A 22,708-nucleotide genomic window follows, 5' to 3' on the forward strand; every position below is an offset into this window, starting at 1 on the left:
ATCTTAAATACTGTTGTCTAAAACAGAAATAGATAAGGATTAGCCAGCACAGGGGAACTCGGGAACTCCAGGCTCCAGATGTACCTATGCAACCAACCATGGTCACTCTAGTCAATGTCATTCAAAAACAGTAACAGTAGCACCTTCATCATTCTTCCCAAAATCTTATACAGTTGTGTAGACACATATACATGCATTTTTCAAACATTTTTATTTTGCTGTTATACCTGGAGTGTGCGGAAAGCATATTACTTGTATAACATAAATCTACAGCTATAGGTGAGGTAGCGGTAAGAGTCGTTGACGGAACATTTATAGTTTAACATTTTTGTGCCTATAGCATTGCTGAAGTCTAAAAGCATTTTTTATTTATGGTAATTAAAGGGAACCAACCCTCAGAGAAATACATGTGCAGCCTTCACTGACCTCCTTCTGAAAATGCTAGTATCCCAACTGTCTCTGGTTTCAGCATCAGAAGAATTATTGACCTGGAAAAAGCATGCGATCAGTAAAGTCTGAACACCCGATGTGTTCCATGTCAGTGACTCAAACAGTGCTGAAGCCATTTGATTGGAAAAACAGTCAGACAACTGGCATTTTTAGGAAATGACCCCATGCATTTAGTTTCTTAATGTCTCATTCCAGCCACAATCTTTTTTAGTTTTGCATGAAGTGTAGAAGGGCTTAGTCTGCGTCCGATTCAGGTTTTTATTGCTGTCTGTGGGGAAAGGTTACTCTTCGCTTTCAACCCTTTGGAAGTAGAGGGAAAATATGGGAGGGAGACAGACAGTGATAAAACCAGACAGAGGTTCTAACCGTTCCCCAATCTGTCCAAAACTAGAAAAAAACGTTGGGGTTTTAGGTTGGCTATGATTGTCCCGATTACCTCTAAATTATATTCCTCTTTCCTTCCACTCATTTCATAACTATAATTATATTAAAGGTTTCTGTAAAAGACAATTACGATAATATTATACACCCCCTCCTTTATAAATATGCAGAAACATAGCAATAGATTAGTTATGCAATGAAAAGACTTGGGAATTGCCACATTTTTATCTGGATGAGCAGAACACCTTTCAGACTATATATGTATAAAATAAATCAAGGCAACTGGACTTGCTGAGTAAGTACAGTTGTCTTGATTTATTTTATACAGATATAGCATGACCTGGATGAATGAGAACCTTCACAGACACCTTTCAGAGTACTGTACAATTCTGACATAAGATCTGAAATGTTTGTCCTGAAAAAACATACTGTACATCCATTTACAAAAAAAGAGGACCAATAGATGCTGCATTACTAATTGTAATTGCAGCCAACGCAGGCCACGACTGCTATGGTGCCCCCTAAAATCCCAGAAACATACAAAAATAGTCCACAGAAACCAATCAGAAAGCAACTCTTATTGCAGATTGCCTCACTTTGCATAATACAATGCCTTTTGTATTACCCCTCCTGGATAAGCCAGTAGTTTACACTGTGCAGATTATTAATGACTTTTGTCAACATTATCAACTACTAAGACATGAATATATATTACCTGTGCTAGTATACAGCATATCAGTATAAAAAGATGTTGTAATCTCATTGTTGGAATTGTCCTTGTTCAGGTCTTGAAAACTGCCACATAGGTTAGCACTAATCCAGGGTAGTTTTCCTTAGGATAGTGACTCAGAAAGTTCAAATCTGGAAGAATTACATGAAACCAGGTTTAAAAGTAGAGTCAAGAGACAGGCTGGGTGAGGAGATGCAAGCGAAGAAGCAGGTGAGGATGTGACAGTAATTCAATTGGAATGGACAGAATAGAAGCTATGTGCCAGAGGTAGTCTGCTAGTTAAGTATTAATTCATATGGTGGGTGTGAATCAGAGACTGCACCTAGCAGTGTTGTGCAAACCTCTGTTGGACCTGAAAGACTAAGTGCACTTTGACACAAAAGGACATATCCTTTCTGCTATTCTCTGATCTAAGGCTGGATTCACACCTAGGCGGCATCGTTTTTGTGCGTTGGTATGGGTGTGTTCAGCGTGTGGTTATTTGCACGTTGTGCCCATTTTGATGCGCGTTTGTACATGTGTACATGAAGATGCGAGTTTTGACTGGCAGCTTATGAAACATTGCGGCAATGGAAGAACGTGTGCGAAAATATGCAATATGCTTCTGCTGCTAGTTTTTGGGCTTTTCCATTGAAGTCTATGGGGCAAAAACTCACCATTAACTGCCCAAAGAAGCTTGTGTACCTCTTTGGGCATTTAGCATTTTCCTGCTGGCGTTATGCTGCTCAGGTGGGAACAGGGGCCATTGTAAATAATGGGATTTCTTGTGTTGGGCATTTTAAAGCGCTTTTCCAGCTGCTCAAAAATGCCTAGGTGTGAACTAGGCCTAAACTAACCCACTCTCCGCTGAGCCTGATGTGTACTCATCTGCAGCTCATGGCCCTGGGCACCCTGGGCATGGACTGCACAAGCCAGTTGATTGAAGACATCAGCTGTGGCCAGATACGTATACATCTGGGGTGGAATACGGAGGGTGAGCAGAAAGGATAAGTGCATTGTGTGTGAAAGTGTGCTTGTCCTTCAGGCTGGCTCCAAACCTATGTGCTTGAGGATTGATAAAATGCGCATGGGTAAAAACCTGCAATACCAAACACATAGGACTGTATCAACCCTTCATGGAAACCTGTGCTAAGACCAAAATGTAATCAGTCATTGCTGGTGAAATTGCTAGTTTCCTGACTGGCATGCCAATCCAATGACCTCACTCACTCTATTCTGGGTCCCAGTTATAGTCACTCATATAGCCAGCTATAAACAGAAACTAGAAGAATGTGAAATATTTCAGTTATTCTTCTATATTAACTAAATAAACAAAATGCATAAATAATACACTGAAAGAATGACCAGACCAAATGATGACGTTTTGGTATGCATAGGTTTACTGAAAAGGACCATTTTAAAGCTTGGTATACCAATTTTGTTTTCAGTACATGTGAAGTTTTCAATACCTTTATTTTTTATTTTTTTCAAATACCCTGAATATATTTGTTCGCAATAAGCAGAGAAATAGCAAAAAACATTTTAAAAACTGAGTTTTATCAGGTTTAATCTGTAACATATTCTATGTAACTAATACTCCACTAATATTTCAACTAGTTTTACTAAATTATTTTCTATTAATCCTGATTACAGAAACTCAATATATGCATTGATGCACAAAACCTGTAGTGATGCAGAGGTCAGTGGGAGGAACTAGTGTGACGGAGGATGCACCATAACAGTGTTGGATTTGAACATTCTTTGGGACAAAACAAAAATTCAACAGCTAGAAGCAGATTAATGTGAAGTCTCTTTTTTACGGGTTCTGCTTGGTTTAATTTCAACAACAGTGTAGCTTTAATTAACATCCTCTTATAGGGTGGGCGGAAAAGATACAAATGAGGCTCTGATTGTAAGCCTTCCCAATGTGCTCCCTGCTATAAAGGCTGGTTATAGATTCATGCATGTACCACTTTTTTCTAGTTTTAAAATTGAAACTTACCTGCAGCAAATCAAGATCTGTCACGTGACACTGCATGTTTAAGTAACTATAGGCTGGGTAGCTTTTAATGTATTTAATGCTATTATTTAATGATATCATGTCCCAATGTTGGACTTTACCTACAGTTGGGTAGGACCACATTTAATCTCCTGGCCAGGTGACAATTTTAAAAAATACCCTTCTACATTCCTTGAAACCTGTAATCCGGTGATATTAGCAGTAGATTATTTTCTTCCTCAATGGTGGTGACCAGTCCTTCCTCGTGGACATATTGGCCCTCATGTAATTATGTGCTAGTGCTGCTCAGTCCATGAGAACTATGAGTAGAAGTTGAGTTGATAACACTGGTTGTCATGTAACTCGTGAGACCAGCGGCGCTCGACATTGGTTCGGTAAGGGGGCAGTGCTGGAGATAATGTGAATATTGCATGATCCTTACCAAGCAAGTAAGTATTTTTATCTGACCCAGCATTCCATCATGTATAATGTACATTGGCAATATACATATATAATTAATTTAAGACATTGTGCTTGCTATATCCTGGTAAATACCTGTATGTAAATTGATAGAACTAGGGACTTTTAAAGTACAAGCTGGATGAAATATAATTTACCCACTTGAAAATTATCTAATTCTTCTTGTAGGATCCATCAAGTCTCTTATTGGAATCGTGGACAAGTGTGTTTGACTATTAAATGGGAATCTGGGGTTAGATCTTACTTTGTGATCATCTGCACCTCCCCACTCCATTCCCATTATGTTTTTATTACAGGTGTTTATCAGTCCCTGCCCTCAATCTAAGCTTACACTCTAAGATCCCTGTCTCACATGCATACATACAGGGCCAATTTAGACAGGGGGCAATTAACCTTCCAGTATATCAATACGCAGATTTACTAATAGAAATTACAATTGAGCTAGCTAGTATTTCCAGGATTTAATTAATGTTGTTTTAAGAAATATATATCGATTTTTTTTATAATGTTGGTAATAAGTTATAAGATCATTTTAAGTTGGTTATGTGAAATGTGAAGACGTTTGTGCCTTAAAAATCCCTAGTTCTATCATTTTTACATAATTCTTTTGGATGTTGGTGTGTAAAACAATGTTATGCTGTCATGACCAATATTCTATAAACTGAATGAATTACAGGGAAATTTATAAAGCAGTGAAGGTGACTTTCACCAAACATTCACTGGTTATGAATCAATCACTGTCACTTAAAATACATTAACCAGGAAGATTCACTTCAAGTGAATGTTTGGTAATGTCAGATTAGCTGCCATTAAAAATATACTCCCAAACATTGTGGTATATATTGTAAAACTGTGACCCTGGAGGCCTAACCCAGCTGTCTTGTGATATAATTTATATCAGTACTTATTCATTTTTAGCATTATTGTTAAGTGACTAACTTGGTATCTAACTGGACCTGTGGTAAATGGAATGATAAGGCAGACAATGCATTCATTGATAAACACTGAAAGAAATCAATGTAACCTGCAAATGGTTTACTTGCTGGATGGAAGGCAGGTTTTCAAAACTAGGAATGAGATTTGGGTCTACTTTAAATCTAATTAGATTAATTAAATGCAAATTTAACAAGACTAATCTCAGGCAGATTCGTGGTTGGTAAATTCTTGCACTAACCCATAATGCTCTGCATAGCCTTTGACCTAGTTAGAGCCTCACAGCAGCCAATGAGTAGGGATGAGCCCAGGATCGATTTGCTGAGGGTGTGGCGTATTTTTAGTGCTAATAGGAAAGTTGTTGTCAAAAAACACATGTGCAGCTGGACACTGTCATGTGTGGCATTTACCAATGTTAAAAAAAATTAAACATACCATACAATGGAGAGAGGGTCCTTTTTATGCATTTTCTATGACAACCTGGAAAAAACACAAATCCTTACCATACAGACTTAGGGGATGCCTTAAAGCTGTGCGTTTACAGAACAGTATGATTTTCACGGACAGCCTCAGTGGCAGCATACTATTTTACTTCCTTTACAATTAGCCTGAAAAAAGTCCAATCTGATTAATTTCAGCTTGAAAAAAATAATGTTTTCATGTATTTTTAGCAGTGACACGTGCTTTTTTATTATGTGGTAATAGACCCGCTTTAACTGTCCCCCTATCCACACTAAAGGAAACTCTGAGTACTGGCTGGAAGGGTGCACCTGCTCGGTGGCTGTATGCAAAAACCCTAAATGTCCTTCATATATATAATATTTTATTCACAAACATGGGGTAGTCTTGTCTTTCAGTACCCAAATAGCGGAGTGCCATCATCACTGTTAGAGCATACATTTACCAAAAGCAATCTTGGGAATTTCTAGGTACTATAACAATAATCTTAACCACTTACTTCATATTTAAAAACATTAGATATTATTTATTCAATTTACATTAAAACTAAGCAAAAATTAAAAATTACAGGCTGGTATTGTAATACAGGCAGTCCCCGGGTTACGCACAAGATAGGGACTGTAGGATTGTTCTTAAGTTGAATTTGTATGTAAGTTGGAACAGGTACATTTTCTAAGTGTAACTCCAGCCAAAAAAAATAGTTTTTTTGTTTTGTTTTGGATAGCATAGAGAAGGGTTAACCCCCTGTAAAGTTTGTTTTGTTGTGTGTGCTCCTGTTCAGAAGATTTCACCTCCCTTTCTATCCCTGTGACAATTGGATTTTGAAAATTTCGGGTTTAGCTACAGTGGAGACACCTTTTTCCCTTGATAACTCTTACAGGAGTGGATTTCCCTTCCTAGGGGTAGATTTCCTCTCACTACCGGTTGTCTCAAGGACAGGAAGTGAGATTAAATATTTCTAATGAGGATACAGACAGCAGTAAAAACCACACAGTGACCTGGAAGAAGAGGTGGGCACCCCTCATCTGCACGTCTAACAAGAGCCATCTTCCTGTAATGCACGTACAGCACTACGAACCAGACCCAAAAAGGTGCGCACTCCTCGTCGGCATGAGCACGGTAGCATTACAACTACCCCTGCTGTACAGTAATAGCCTCCGTTTGTAATAAGGAGTCGGATGTAAGTAGGATGTATGTAAGTCGGGGACTGCCTGAAGTGTGCAATCCCCCGCCCCCCCCGCTAGCTCTCCCCATCATATATATCGAGTAATTTTGGATATCAGAGCAATATATAATCACAGCATTATCATTATTACTTTGTTGATAGTGCAACCGCTCTTACTCTTTTTTAGTAAAACATTATTTTTAATGTGTGAATCTAGTGCCAACAGAAATCATAGTAAAGGGACTATGTATGTTTGTGGTTAGTACCGTCTGGTACTGTTTACTTACCAGCCAGAAAGGATGTGTTATCTTATATGCCAATCTGTGGATCAGTAACTGAACTATGATTTGCAATTCATAGTTTCTGCCTGTTTCCCTCAGCTAACCATTATCCTTTATATAATTTAAACTTCCTTGTGGTTGCTCTGATAGTATCTATCTATACAGTAAAAAGAGATATTACACAACATGAGTGTTCCTCATCCTTAGGTTGAAGAATCTGATGCTGTAGGAGAAGATGATAATGAACCGATGATAGAAGGCAACAAATCAAGCTGTAGCCACAGGTATGTTATAATAACACTGAATCGGTTTTATGACTATCACAGGGTATTGGCATTGGCAAAAACGGTCTATTGACCTGCATGTCTCAGAATGGGTCAATCACATTGCTGGACGACTATAGCAGACTGCAATCTTTGCCCTAATTTAGCTGATATTTGGAAGTAGCACACATACTCTAATAGGCTTCTCTCCCTTTGTCCACAGAGAAGGGAACAATTGCTGTCCAGTAGCCCTACATAGCCCTGTAATTGTTTGATCATCAAGCAATGCTCAGATCCTTCATACCACTGGCAAATACTGGGATGGAAACCCAAAGGATGAACAAAAATGAGGAACACAATGTAAATAATCTTATTTATTTTTACTTTTTGCCTATAAAGAACAATATAAAAAATCTGAAAAAAGTAACAAAATATTCATAGGAAATGACATAATAAATATGCATATTTTTCTGTACAGCCCGAAGCTAGCAACATATATTATGATCATGACATCTAGGCAATACAGATTTTAATGAAGTCCATAGCAGTCCACAGGCTTGGGTAGCATTACTAACATTCTTAGTAAATATTTAAGTTGATAGTAAGGAAGCCTACAGGTTACCATTTAAAAAGCAAACATAATTTGTGCATACTGACAACCTTTTGCCCCCTCTCCCACCCATATTGTTATACTTGTGTGCTTTGTGTCTAAAACATTAGCAATATAGTAAAAAAAAAAAGTGAAATGATAACAGGTTCATTAAAGGAGAACTATGGGGTTAAGGCTTTTCCTCATAGTTCTCCTTAGGGTAACGGGAGGACACAAACTAGCGTCCTCCCGTCACCCTAGGCTCAGTATACCGCGAGCTGTAGCTCGTGGCATACTGAGACGCCGCAGTATGCCGCGAGCTGTTGCTCGCGGTATACTGAGACGCTGCAGCTGAAGCGGATCCCGACAATTATGTCTGGATCCGCCCAGCTGCGTGACTGACAGCTGGCTCTGCCTATCTAGAGGCAGAGCCCGCTGTACCCGCCCCCTCCATTCCGCCAGTCAGCGCTGGTAGATCGGAGCGGGGAGGAGGGAATCCAGCCCCTCCCCTGTCACGGCAGAGAGCCGTGACAGGATCGATAGGTGAGCGAACGCCGGTATGTGTTCGCTCACCTCCCGATCTACTAAGCCGACCTGTCTCATTGTCACAGGTCGGCTAGAACTATGAGGTGAGTGAAAAGTTCTCTTTTAAGTAATATGTCTACTATGAACATGTAAATGTTAATCATAAATTGGCAAAAGTAACCTGTATATTGCATGTAGACAGTTGGTCATAATCCATGTGGGTGGTTTGTTTTTAATTAAAAAGACTCATTCAATAAACAGTGCAAAGAGCAAAGAACTAAACCTTAGAATTCCCTTAACTGGAGTCAGTCCAGTACATGGTGGATTCTGATTGGTTGTTAGTGATACAACACTTTGTAATTAGAACATAGCTTCTTGCACTGTTTAACTGAATAAGCCAAAAAAGTCTACAACAAAGCAATACATTCAGTACACAGAGCAAAGGAATTCAAATATTGTTACGTGTTTTTCTGAAGCGTGGCCAAATGGATGATAGATAGGAAACAATTATGCTAAAGCAACAGTGTATTTCCCCCATTTTTACAAATGCTGAATTGTAGCATTTTCTCTGTATTCATACATTTAATGGGAAGAACATGGAAGAAGCATTTTCTCTGTATTTATACATTTAATGGGAAGAATATGGAAGTCTGCTATTAATTTGAATAAAATAAATAAACTGATGGCTTTTTACACCATTCAGCACTAAAATTATCATGCTTTTTTCACATTGTGGAGTCTTTACACTATTATGACCCTTTTACAGGGAAACAAATTAGCAGACTTTTTAAGTAAGGAAACACAAAGTGCAAATGTCCAAACAAGAATAATCCACAGCAACTAATCAGAAATGACTTCTTAGCTGATGCAACTGCACTAAACTGTTATCAGACTGGTTACTATGGGTTACTGCACTTTGTACAGTATCCTTTTGCATTGCCTCACTCCATAAGTCTGGGGTTGTGTAAAATATTACCTGGAGATGATGCATATAAGAGCCAGTCATAATCTGGTAGACATTTTATTATTGCAGATCAGAAAATGAAAGGAGATACAGCTGAACAGCTGATGATCTCCAGCTTTTATCCAGCAGGTCCAGTAGACTTGTGTTATAGCTTCTATTCTATTCTAGTTTCTATTCCATACTATAAACACACACATATTATCGGTAAGGCACTTAAAGTGAACCTATAACAACTTATATTGTAACCAAATGCCATCTTCCAGATAACTGAAGACATAATCTATTTTCTTTCAAAGTGTCTTGGAAACTGGAAACCAGATTTCACCTAGAATGCTGGCATTTTGGCTTTCCCACTCCCCACATTGGCCCATCACTATAATTTGGAGCAATACTGACCAACTGTGGGGGATAGGAGAAGGAAGGAGGGTCAGGGCACCATGCCAACATCCCAGCTAAGATAGTTATTTGCATAATAGAGCACTTTGGGTTTTTTGGGACTGCCTGGAAGCTTTTAGAAGTGTGAAGGTGCGTTTGCTATTAGATTTGGCAGGCACTTTATTGTTGTGCAAGTCATGACAGGTTCACTCTGAAAGCAAATTTCTGCTCTCTCTAACAGTAATATAAATGAGAAACAAAAGGTTTTTGATGCAATCACCTGGCACAAGCTCACAAGGAAATCCTACATTTCCAGGCCTATTTATGGCAAAGCCCAGTAAGCCAGCAACCAGTCAAACTGTATCTCTCATATCATCGCACTGCGCACTTTAGCCTAGCTTTTTGCACTACTGAATAAGTTGAGTAGAACGCTACCCTGCATAGAATCCAATGACAGCAGGACATTTTAAATCTTGTCTCCTGCCTTAGGGTTGTGTCAACAGGCTTTATGTTAAATGGCTTCTGCATTATCATACAAGTCTATGGGTATGCAAAACCAGCAGGTCAGAAAGTGGTCAACTGCAGGTCAAATGCTCAAGTAAGTGAATTCTAAATGATCTAAGAAGCATTTCAAACTGATATCAAACTGATGCCATTGACAGAAGTCCAACGGCCTCAACACAAGCCCTTAATCTCACCATTTTCAGCAACATCACCTTCATCTTTCCAAGGCTTAACTCTTCAGAAAACTGGTTAATGGAATCAGTAAAATATTGTATTTTATCGTGATGAAATTACAATTTAAATGTTTAAAATAAGACCTATATTTCAGGATAATGTTAAATATATGACAGTGATGTGATTTTTTTTCTTGCGCACCTTTAGCTATACCTAAAGGATTAAGCGGTAATCTTCTACATGTATGATGATAATTAATAGTATATAGTATATTACTGATGCTTCTGCCATACCATGTTCCCTACAATCTTAATAGTCACACTTTATTGCTGGCTTTAGCTTGATTTGTTGATGACAAAGAGGTTCCACTGCATACAAATTGAGAGGAAAACCAAAATATTCTAAAAGAAATTTTGACTTAATGCTAAAATTGGATCCATTCTGTAGATATCTCTGCAAAGCAGAAAAGATTGTGTTTGTTGCTTATGGGTGAGGGATCCAAAGGAGTTACTGGAAGACAGGGAACAAAGGCAGTAAAACTAGTCTATTCACAGAGTCAATTTGCCCCAAACTGAAGTCTAATGTTGGATTGAAGCAAGTTAAACAACTCAACATTTTCACAGCTGTTGAATTCCAAGACACACCTAGGTTAAAAATAGACTATTTATGTACTGGTTTCTCTTTATAAATAAAGAATTTTAACATAACATTAAAAAAATTTAATAAAAATGGGGTCTTTCTCTAACAGAAGTCGTGTGACTGCTCAGTGAGGTAGAGCAGAGCCAGGAACACCAGCAGCAAAGTGTTGTCACTGGATTCACCAAGGAGCCCTACACCTTGCAATTTCAATATTGGATGGACCTAGTCTTCAAAGTGGAAAATCCCTTTAAAATATTTAAAACATTGGAATATTACTCTAAGCTCGAGTAAGAAGTAATGCTTTTCATTAAGGTAAATGACTGCATGAAAGCTTTAAAAATTAACAAGATTATCTTCAAAAATAATGTGTGGAGCAAGCTAGCAATACAAACCAGGCAAGCAGGGCCAGTTTTGTTTTTGGCATATAAATAATAACAGTCAAAAATATTCAAGTTTCCCTAATAAACTGAAACATTTTCATCATGGCTGTGGAAAACACAAGTAATATGTGTCGTTATTCAATCTAATATAGATTGCTTATTGTCCCCAAAATAGCCAAATGACGTCCATCAAGAGAACATATTTTGTAATTATTGGCTAGTCCACAGAATTCATAGTACAGAGAGGTCATGGCAAGACTTGGACTTCAGCTTAAAAGCCATGTTTTTGTTTTTCTTGGCCACAATTTTTCCCCAGAACCTTCTAGCTTTCTTTGGAATGCTCTCCCTCCTCTGCTGGTAGGCAAGCCTTTTTTCGTTTTTCTCTTTGCTGTCCCTCCTCAGACGCACCTGCCTCACAATTCCCTCAAACAGTTCCTTCACGTTGTGCTGAACAGCTGCTGAAGTCTCAATGAATTTGCAGTCAAATACTACGGCACAAGCTCTTCCCTCTGTGAACAGAAATTCAAATCTAAGTATTAATATAATATGAAAATGTGAGACAATTATAATGTTCAAAGTCATCCATAAGGCCCAGAAGCTTTAATAAGAGGAACAAGAAATATGAAAATATTCCTATGCTCCTTGGCTCCATCTGGCCATAATGTGGTGTGAATCTAAAAGTCAGATGTTGTGAAGCAAACGGCTCTGCAAACATTTTATAAATACCCCATAATGTGCCTTTTAAAAGTTAGTTCAAGAAGATGCAACCAATAACAAATGATTACTTAAAATGAATAATGTGAGGGTGCTTGTTTATAAAGGCCAGTGTTGGCTATGTACCTGATATGGAAACTTCTCTACATCGAACCAAGTCACTTTTGTTCCCAACCAGTATAATAGGAATATCTTCTGTCTGCCGTGCCCGACGTAGCTGTATACGTAACTCGGAGGCCTTCTCAAAGCTTGCTCTGTCCGTGATGGAATATACTATTAAATAAGCATCTCCCACTTGCATACAGTGATTGTAGATCCAGTTATCCTGACTCTGTAAACAAAAAAAATACAACCATGAAGTATTTTTCCCTTTTCTTACCTTGTGTTTCACTAAAAAGAGAACTGTTTCTTCAGTCTGTTTTTACAATGGACTGTAAGACAAACTTCATTGCTACTTCCTTGATATAGACATGCTTTCTGGAAACTTGGAGACATGGAGGGGCATAAAGGAAACTCACTATGGGAAATACAGAGGCTGCCATTACAATACAGAGGCTGCCATTGAACCTGTAAACTGGGACAAACATACTAAAGAAAAAGAAAGGAAATCCTAATGCCTATAACCTGATATTATGTAATATAGCCAGACATATTTATCTTGATAGCCCCAGTTAATTGAAACTTTAGAATGTAGCACCTACCAATGCTAACCTCTCCTTCAGGAAACATTACTTGATAGGCTGTTATTCTGATCCCATGGCTTTGATTTACCAAAGGCAAATAGATTCTTCACTTTGCAAGGAAATTTTCCATTAGCTTAGTGAATGATGACTTTCAGCATTCAATCTTGTACAAGCAAAAATAATTTTCCCTTGCATGTGATTAGATATCCTTTGCAAAGTAAATTTTCAGCACATTCACTAAGCTAAGCAAAATTTCCCTTGTAAAGTGAACAGCCTAATTGCCTTTTGTAAAACAACCCAATGGCTTCAATGCTTTCTGAACCGTTGACCAAATATAAGTATGCAGATCACAAGTTCTGACTTTACTGCAATGTCCTGCTCTGCATGCTTGTTCTGGTCAGTGACTTAGTGAGTACTGAAGTCTGAGACAGCCAGGCACACACCATTTTTAGGAGGTCAGCAATAGTGGCATCCCTTATTTCTCCCAGTACATTTCCCTATTAAAATGGTCCTACATTCTGACAACAAGCAGTTCTCTAAAGGCGGCTAAACACCAGTAGAATCTGGTTTTTAAAAAAAACATTCGGAAAATTGGTAAGATTTTCTATTAGTTCATGGGGTCAAATTGATAATTATTTTCTACCTTAATGATGTAAAAAAATTGAAGGAGTAGGGTGGAAATGTTTTCTCGAATGAATGAACAAAACGTGAATGTGGTCTTCATTCTGGAAACTGCTTTCATTCCAAACTTGAATGTTAAAATCTAGTTTTCGTATGAATGTTTATACCAAAAATTACCAGTGTATGGCCAGCTTTACTCTTGGTTAATAAATGCCAATATTTTTACTACCGTATTTGCCGGCATAAAAGGCGACTGGGTGTATAAGACGACCCCCTAATTTTCCACTTAAAACATAGGTTTTGGGCTATACTCGTCATATAAGACTACCCCACTTCCGAGGCAACACCATTTAAAAACATCATGGATGGATGTGCGGTAATACTGTATGTAAGGTAGCTTCGGCTACATACAGTATACCGCGCTGAGCCAATCACGGCGAGCGATGTATTCTATTAATGAATACAAAGCCTGCTTGGATTGGCAGAGGTTGTGTACATACTGCTCGCTGTGATTGGCTCAGCGCGGTATACTGTATGTAGCCGAAGCTACCTTACATACAGTATTACCGCACATCCAGCGGGCTGACAGATTAGGGATATTCATTTTGGGCCAGCTCGGCCCAAACAAACTAAAGGTATACATTGTATACCACGCGTATAAGACGATTTTCGAGGGATGTTTTTAAGTATAAAAAGTAGTCTTATACGCCAGCAAATACAGTATCTGCCCATAGTAGCTGCTTTTGCTATGCAGATATCAAAGAAAACCTGTGATGAGGTACCTACAGGGCTTGCTGACCAAAGATGTGAGTTGCCTGGCTGTTATGCTGATCCCCTTTTCTTCATTATTTTCTGTGTCACCTAAAACAAGTTTGCAGGTCAGAGAAGTCAGGTGTCTATATCGGCATACTTGTTCTAGGCCACTGACTCATAACATTGAAGCTAACCAGTAATATGACATAATATGCTGACTAGGATCTCCTATGATTGGTTTCCTCTAATACATTTTATTTTTTATAGTAATCCTTCTTCTAAAAAACCTTTGGTCTTATTAAAGAAAAGCCAAAATGCCAAGTACAGTAACCCATTCAAAAATAATTGTCTAGGGCTGTATTCATCACATCTCAACTTGAAATCTAATTGATTACTATGAACAATGGTAAGTTGCAAACCACAAATATTTTTGTGCGCTTCGGTGTTTAAAAAGTATTTCTGCAAAAATCATGCAATAAATGAAGATATTATCTGTGAGAACAATACCTTATTTTCCCACATGTCAAGAAGTATAAGTGTGGCGCTCTCTCCATCCACTATCAGGGTCCTCTCATATGTGTTCTCTTAAAAAAAAGAAAAGAAAGAAATAAATCATTGCATGTTAGCAGCTCGGATCCTTTTAAATACTGAATATGGCCATTGTGTTCTGGAATTCAAAAGTTATATTTATTTTGCAATGTAAATCAAATATATGTCACTTTTAATAGGAAGGACAATTTATTTTTCACACTTGTCAAGTTTAACATAAGTAATTGTAAGCTTCATGTGTGCATTTATTATATATACAGTATATAGTACATTTTTACTACTGCTCATTACATTTTGCTTATATAGTCACGCCAGATGAACACAATTGATTGATGTGCTTGTGGAGTGCAAATTTGTCATCTGCAGTTGTCATCACAGCAATATATCACATAATAAGGGACATATATGGCCTTATTTAGTAAAAAATGCCAATGAAAAAAAATTTACTAAATCACATCCCTAATCCCCTAAGTGACGGAATCACAGTGAATGCTGTTTCCTTGCTGTTTATGTCTGATACATTTACCTAAAGTGCATCTAAAGGACAACCTTTTTTTTATTTATTATTATTTGGATAGAGGTATGATCAGTTGGAACCTCTATCAGGTTTTTATTGCTGTCTGTGTCCTAGTTGGGGAGATTCACTCCTCCATTTGTCCTGGTGGTCATAGTTGTCACTAGGGATGCACCAATACTGGTTTTTCGGTATCGAGTATGAATACAGATACTGGATACCGAATACAGATACCTGATATCCCATTAAGGAAGCAAGGCAGCGAGTAATGACTCATTACCTGCCTTCCTGGTTAGTCGGGAAGCCGAGCGGCGTGTAAAGACTCGCCACCCGGCTTCCCGATTAGCCATTTCCATGCTTCCCTGTCACCAGGTGATGAGGAAGCATGGAGCTGGCTTTCTGGCCAATCAGGAAGCCGGGCAGTGTGTAATGACTTGCTGCCCGGCTTCCTGATACCAGAAGTTCGGGTATCCGGCGAGTACGATTACTTGCCCAAAGACTCGGTATCGGTAGCGATACCGATACTAGTATCGATGCATCCCTAGTTGTCACTAAGACTGAAAGTAAGGGAAAATCCAAAATGTTAGGTTGTCACCAAAACAAGACTCTTAGATAACAGTCCCACCAGCTGGCCCTTTTTTTGATCAAATTGGGCAGGGATCCAATGTCGTTGGGGCAACACATGACACCCCCGTAGGCGCTCTCGGGGAACAAAATGATCAGGTCGATTTGAAAAGCTTCCCTGATCACTGTTGATTTTACCTTGTTCCTATATTGTATCAAACAGGAACAAACGTGTGACAGGTGTACTTCGGTTTAGGGGAAAAACTGGTATAGGTAATAATGTGAAATAAATTCTATGTGCATGTATATTTGACTATGGCCAGCTTTAAGAATAGGATCTCCGTTCTTTCACCACAAGGCCTGGGAGAGCTCTGACTACCCTGACAAAAGCACTTGACAATGGCGGACTGTTTGTGGCACAAGCCCTATGCATCTGTTTGACAAGTGCCTTAGTTGGGGTATGAATGAGCAGCCAAGGCAATCTCAGTGAGAACAGAGTTATTTTGTTACATCCATTAATTTTTTTCAAGTATTTATATAGACCCAACAATTTACAACAGGAGCCAATTATCATACCATTACCAACTAGAACACATGAGAGGAAACCATTACAAGCACAGGCAGAACATGCAAACTCAAGGCAGGGGGGAGACCTGGTTGGGATTTTAACCAAGGACCTTAGTGCTGTAAAGTAGGAGTGCTAACCACTAAGGCACTGTAATGAAAGCTATTAGAACCTTATACACCAACACTGTGCAATTAGAAAGGCATGCAGGAATTCCAGCAACTGGCATATATTGGAGTTTATGATTTGATAATGATCTGAGTGACTGTCATTGCGATGTTGGATGTGGTACCGACTCAAACTGGGGTATTCAGCTGCCTTGAGTACCGTTGGGCTTCTGGCATGTTGTTTTACCTTTAAGGAGGAGATGGCGGCCTCTAATTACCCTGCTCTTATTATATCCATTGCTATATACACTAATCAGCCATAATATTATAACCACTGACAGGTGAAGTGAATAACATTGATTATCTTGTTACAATATCACCTGGAAGTGGTGGGAAATATTAGGCAGCAAGTGAAAATTTCTTCCCTGAAGTTGATGTGTTGGGATCAGAAAAAATAGGCAAGTGTAAGGATTTTAGCGACTTTGACAAGGTCCAAATTGTTATGGCTGGATAACTGGGTCAGAGCAACTCCAAAACTGCAGCTCTTGTTGGATGTTCCCAGTCTGCAGTGGTCAGGACCAACTAAAAGTGGTCCAAGGAAGTAAAACTGGTGAACCAGCAACAGGGTCATATGTGGCCAAGGCTCATAACTGCACATAGGGAGCCAAGGCAGGCCCATGTTGTCCAATCTACTAGAATAGTTCCTGTATCTCAAATGGCTTGGTGCCAAGTATCACAGCATACATTCGGAGGTCTAGTGGAGTCAATGGGGGTGATTTACTAACCTAAACACACGCACGCCCTAGGTGCGTGTGATTTTTACACAGCAAAACATATTTATCAACCAAAGAGTCTCTAAAAGCATATTCCCACTAATGCCATACATGGAAAAATCATGCACATGATGCATATATAATGCTGCTTCACAGTTTAGACAAAAATGGTTAGCTCATGCATTTACATTCCTGCATTCATCAACGCAAGCAACACAACATAGAGCTAATTTACACAACATCACCTTGCAATTCATGCAGGGCTTTGCACAACATACCTGCTGGGTGTGTACACACTACAAAGGTGTTTAGATTCCACCCATAGTTCATGCTGGGAGGGAACACACTACAGAGGTGTATACATGTTCGTGGTGAGTTTATAAGGTTAGTAAATCAACCCCAATGCCTCAATGGGTCAGGGCGGTTTTGGTGGGGAACTTACTCAATATTAGGTGGATGGATTATACCTTGATGAAGCAGTGTGGCTTCTACATGTATACAACAAAAGAAAAGGTTTGTAACCTGAGATTCTGAACATTCTACTAGGATTTTTAATTCTGACTAGTTGGAGAATTTTTGTATGACCTTATATGACAATGCAATGCAAAAACCAGTGATGTGATATAACTCACAGGAACCGATCACTACTCTGACTACAGTAAATGTAACAGCTTATGTTTTATGACTTGCTGTCACTTGGTATTATATTATCAAATATCCCCAAAATCGAATAGTCACCTCTAAACCCAATCTTATAGCCTTCTATAAACTTTTTCATGTGCCCTATCAGCCTTATAAATACCCCTGTCCCTACCAGACTCTCTCTCTAGAGGAATGCTCTTTTTTCCACAACACCCCAGCTGCAAAGCTCCTGTGAGTTTTAAAGAACATTTTCCACATCTTCTAGAAATTAATCCAGCACATGGAATAAAACATCATGATGAAGATTTGCAAAGTCTCCTACTGTGGACTGTGATAAACTCCAGATTTGTTCTGTAATGGAAAATACTCGCTCACAGCGCAGTTAACAAGCCAAACAAATGTTAATGCACAGTGTAGCTGTATCTAGGGTAAAGGGAATGTATAACGCTTTTCTTGCCTGACTTAAAACAAAATTAAAACGTAAAACTTTTTTTTCATTTCTAGTCAGGAAAATATCAAATATTATATATGAATAGTTCAGATTTAGGGTTTCCTGCTAGAAGGAGCTCTAGGCTCCTTTTCATATATTTACCAAGCTTATATTAACTGCTGAAGTTTTTAAGTTAACCACATCTTGGTTACTGAGTGTTTTTTTATATCTAAAATACATTTCTACACAATTTTAAGGAAAAATTAAAGTTGTTAAATTTCATGTTCGAGATATACAAGGGGAAAGGAAGGTTTGTTCAGGTGTAAACCACATAGAATATGGCGATGGGGGGTCCCCTGTTTTCATCTATTAACAAGAAATACAGTTTTCCCCAAAAGGGGATCCCACCATTCCTTTAAAGTATGAAAAAATATATATTTTTTATATATAAAAATATATTTATTATCGAAATATTAAAATGTATGACAAGTATATCAAAAATATATAAAAAAAAATCACAAACAATATAAACCGACATATATATGGCTGCATTCTGTTAGTAATTCTATGCAATGCTGTGGAAAACGATGTTAAAGCATACCCCGGAAAAACCTGATTTATTTCATGTATACTACTAATCCCTGATATATTCAAAATCGTTAATTCGGGAAATAGTGTCCATATTTCTGGAGAACAGAGCTCTGTATTTCAAAATTAGACATGCATGTGTGTGGACAATTTCATGTTCAGTTGCTGTCTGATCCAAACAGTGATACATGATAAGATGAAATCCTAAAATGATATTTGATACAATGCACACAAATATACAATATACAAATAGCTACTATTTTTTTCAGTCTAAAATAAAAGAATGAAAAATTGTGATTGGAAATAAATTGCACATAATCACATTCTTTATTTTTGTCATAGATCCGCACATGAGCAGATCTGGTCACCCAATTAGCTTGGTTGGCTGAGCAATGCAAATTACTGAATTGCAAGGGTTTCCCAAAGCGCAATCATTGCAATAGAATTAAATACTGTTTGCATAAATCAGGCCGTTTTAAAACTGAATATCTGAAATATCATTTTGTATGGACTTAAAAAGCAGAGCTGCTTGAAGCTGCTAAATCTTTTTTTCTACAGTACTGGCATTAGAAACCCATCAAAAATCATTGGTATTGTGAGTGTGTAGCTGGGTTGGGGTAAAAAAGGCAGAGCACACGAGCAACCGTAGAACTGTGCTGACAGATACCAGAAACAGCTGATTGATGGGGATATTAGTGACTCAGACCATACTAATCAGAAGACAAATGGAGGGAATTTTCCACTTTCCTGATGTGTTCACCATGAAAACCAGAGTGCTGTGGTCAGTTTATCAAAATAAAACGTAATATAAATACATACTGCAAACTGACTCTTCAACAAATGTTAAAAAGGCCAGAAAATGGGGGCTATATACTGAAGTGTTGATCTAACATTACACAGATGATCCACTTTAAAAAAAAATATTGCAGAATGGAAAAATCTTTAAAAACTTGGAACTGTTCCTAAAAAGAAAGTTGGCTAGAAACTATAAATTTGTATTATAAGTTGAGCTATGATTCGGTAATGCACACCACTCTTGCCAACCAGTGCAGCAGAATATGATGAATAAATCTGAAAATAAAATACCGGTAGTTCAGTAAAAGAGGTATTGGGATAAAGTGGAATTGTCACACATGCTCCAGCTTTCCGTTTTTAGAGCACAATTAAAACTTGCGCACCAGCTATTTAGAAAAAATATACCATTTAATGCTGAGAATGGGAGCAGGTGAGTCAATACTCTGAAGCTGGCCATACACCTTACAATTATCTGCAGATTTTCTGTGGTCAGATGGAAAAGGTGGAACAGATTCCTCCATCTACACTTAACTGTGTGGATGGAGTAATCTCCACCTGGGCCAAGCTTCAGTATCTTGTTAGTCTGCCCCGCTGGCTCCCAAAATACCTGAACAGTCTGATTGGATACAGGCATTGTTCAGGTGTTTTAAGAGCCAGCGGGGCTGACTAGCAAGATACTGAAGCTTGGCCCAGTGGGAGATTCCTCTATCCACGCAGTTTAGCGTGGATGGAGGAATCTGTTGCACTTTTTCCATTTGACCAGAGAAAATCTACAGATAATTGTAAGGTGTATGGCCAACTCGAGTCTAAGCCAATCAGGCTCTGTTGCATACACATGTGCTGCATCTGCCACAGACAATGCCTATCTATTTTCTTTTTATCCTATTTAAATAAATCCCTTGTAAACAGCTGTAGCGCCCTCTAAAATGTCGCTATTCAATTTAGAGATACCTGGACTGTAACCAGTCTAGATACTGATTATACAGAGCTCTGCATTCTATAGGTGTCCCTGAGTCTGCTGGATCGATTGCTCCTCCTGTTGCTGAGGAAAAGGGAGCCTTGGCATACAGTGAGGGAGGATCCACCCTCAGGTTATGACTATGCACCTGGCCCTAGCCAATCCCTGAGTAGGATGACTCAGAGGCATGGTTGAGGGCAGGTAATAAAAGGTCTGGGGACATTGTGGAGAGCTCTCTTCCCCCTAGGGGCCTTGCCCTAGGAGGACTGTGTGTGATGCAGAGCAAATGGCCTGGGCCTCAGCACATGGCAGGTGCTGAGGGGCCTGGAGGCCTAAGGATACACTGATACTTCACTGGGCCCATACACGTGGCAGGTGTTGGGTGCCTTGTTCTAAGAAGATACTCTCATTTAACTGGAGTGCTCCTTGGCAGTTGCAGATGCTGAGGGCACAGAAGTTCCAGATCCTAAAGAGGAAAATACCTGATGGAAGCTGGGTCAGAGGAGGAGTCCGTTTGTTGAGGGGTACCGCAGAAGAGCTGGTGCGAGCGTCTGTCTGGGTCCCACAAGGGAGAGCCCTCACCCATTCCAGGTATTCGGTTCACAGTATTACTACTACTACTACCACTATTGGTCCTTGGGACCAGATCGCAGTGATTTCGGCCTTACCGGTTGCTAGGGGAGAAAGCTGTCCTCAGAAGATTCCAATGGCATCCTACAGACCCTAAACCCTCTCTCTCCAATTGATGTTGCAAATAAATACCCTAAAAAGACCCTAAGACTCGAGCCGTTCTGTCCGTGAGTGTCGGTGTCCTGTTGCTGATCAAAGGGGACCGGTAGCTGGAACCAACAGGTAGGAGAACCTATTTCAATATTCAGCGGCTCCTTCGGGGGTGAGCGCTACACAGCATTTGAACAAGCATAACTTTATTCAGTCTGATCTGGCTAACTTACCCCCTAGCATGTCACTGTCCAGAGAATCGGGCACTCCTGCAAATATACTGGCCAGTGTAGACTTGCCGACGCCATGCTCTCCGATAACAACCACACGGTAGTAGGTATTCCCAGATTCTGAGGAGATGACGGAATCTGAAGAGTCTGAGGACCAGCTGCACCTGTAGTATTCCTCCGGCCTCACTGAGTGATGAATGGTGTGGTTGCGATTGAGGTGCACGTTGGGGTTCTTTTGTACATGAATATTCTTCCCATCAGCGGGGATACTCCAACGCTGCTGGCTCTGCACCGCTGTGCTGCTACTGCGCCGCATAGTCACATTGAGGGTCATTGTGACTTCCCTATGGATAGAAGAGACAAAGAATGAGCTAACAACACGAATACATTAAAATTTGTTCAGGACGGGATAACATTTTTATTCAGGAGGACATCTATGGAGTATAAATAAAGATAGATAGATAGATAGATAGATAGATAGATAGATAGATAGATAGATAGATAGATAGATACTATAGGAGAGAAAAAAGAGAGAGAGATATGGTGGAGGGGTCAGGCTTCTTTTAACTGAATTAAAGCTGAATGTTGGTGAGCTTTGTGCATTTCCTCCAGATTTGTGCAGTTATCCAGTGTTAAATGTTGCCTTTGTGTAGGAGTTTCCTGTAATAAAGACCAGTCACTGCTGCTTTCTCTCCTTGTGCAGGGTGACTGGTCTTGTCTCTGCCCCATCCTGTAGTTCTCTGCAGGCAGCCTGTAATGGGTGGGGCCTGCTGGGCCCCTCCCACAGCTCTGCCCTCTGCATTGGCTTTGTTCAGTGAAGATGTTACCACTATCTTTACAGAGTAATAGGTGAATTTGCAAAGACATTTGGTGCACATAACGCTGAATTATATATTATATTAAATTGTATATGTAATAATATTTTTTTAGTTTCATGCATATTAAAATTAAACATCAATTTTGCATTATTTGAGTCTCTTGAATAATGCTTTTCCCATCTAGTAACTGTGATTCATGTGTCATCAGCTAGTTTATCAGCATATCTGAGGGTATATCCACTTGGATCTGCTGTTACTGCTTAAATCTGCCATCACCACCCATAGCTGCTATTATTGCTAGGATCTGAACATCGTTCAACTGCTTCCCTTCAATATTTCACTAAGGTTGGACTCTGTCTATGGGACACAGCCTGCACTTATACCCAGACTTTGTCAGACTTTGATAGCATACAT

The 22,708-nt window shown here is 39.1% G+C and overlaps 1 protein-coding gene across 2 annotated transcripts in view; it reads right to left on the reverse strand.

The window, feature by feature from the left end:
- Nucleotides 1-11,142: 11,142 nt before the first annotated feature.
- The window catches only part of GEM (GTP binding protein overexpressed in skeletal muscle), a 19,878-nt gene continuing 8,312 nt past the window's right edge, over nucleotides 11,143-22,708 (reverse strand). For both annotated transcript variants that reach the window (XM_018560199.1, XM_018560200.1), the window contains 4 exons: nucleotides 21,480-21,820; nucleotides 14,549-14,625; nucleotides 12,111-12,315; nucleotides 11,143-11,779 (listed from right to left, as the gene is read on the reverse strand). In XM_018560199.1, the coding sequence (XP_018415701.1) occupies nucleotides 11,502-11,779; nucleotides 12,111-12,315; nucleotides 14,549-14,625; nucleotides 21,480-21,820 (901 nt within the window). In that variant the 3' untranslated portion in view covers nucleotides 11,143-11,501. The remainder of the gene's footprint in view (nucleotides 11,780-12,110; nucleotides 12,316-14,548; nucleotides 14,626-21,479; nucleotides 21,821-22,708) is intronic.

This window comes from Nanorana parkeri, unplaced genomic scaffold, assembly GCF_000935625.1.
Source record: "Nanorana parkeri isolate BGI_ZX_2015 unplaced genomic scaffold, ASM93562v1 scaffold439, whole genome shotgun sequence".
NCBI lineage: Eukaryota > Metazoa > Chordata > Amphibia > Anura > Dicroglossidae > Nanorana > Nanorana parkeri.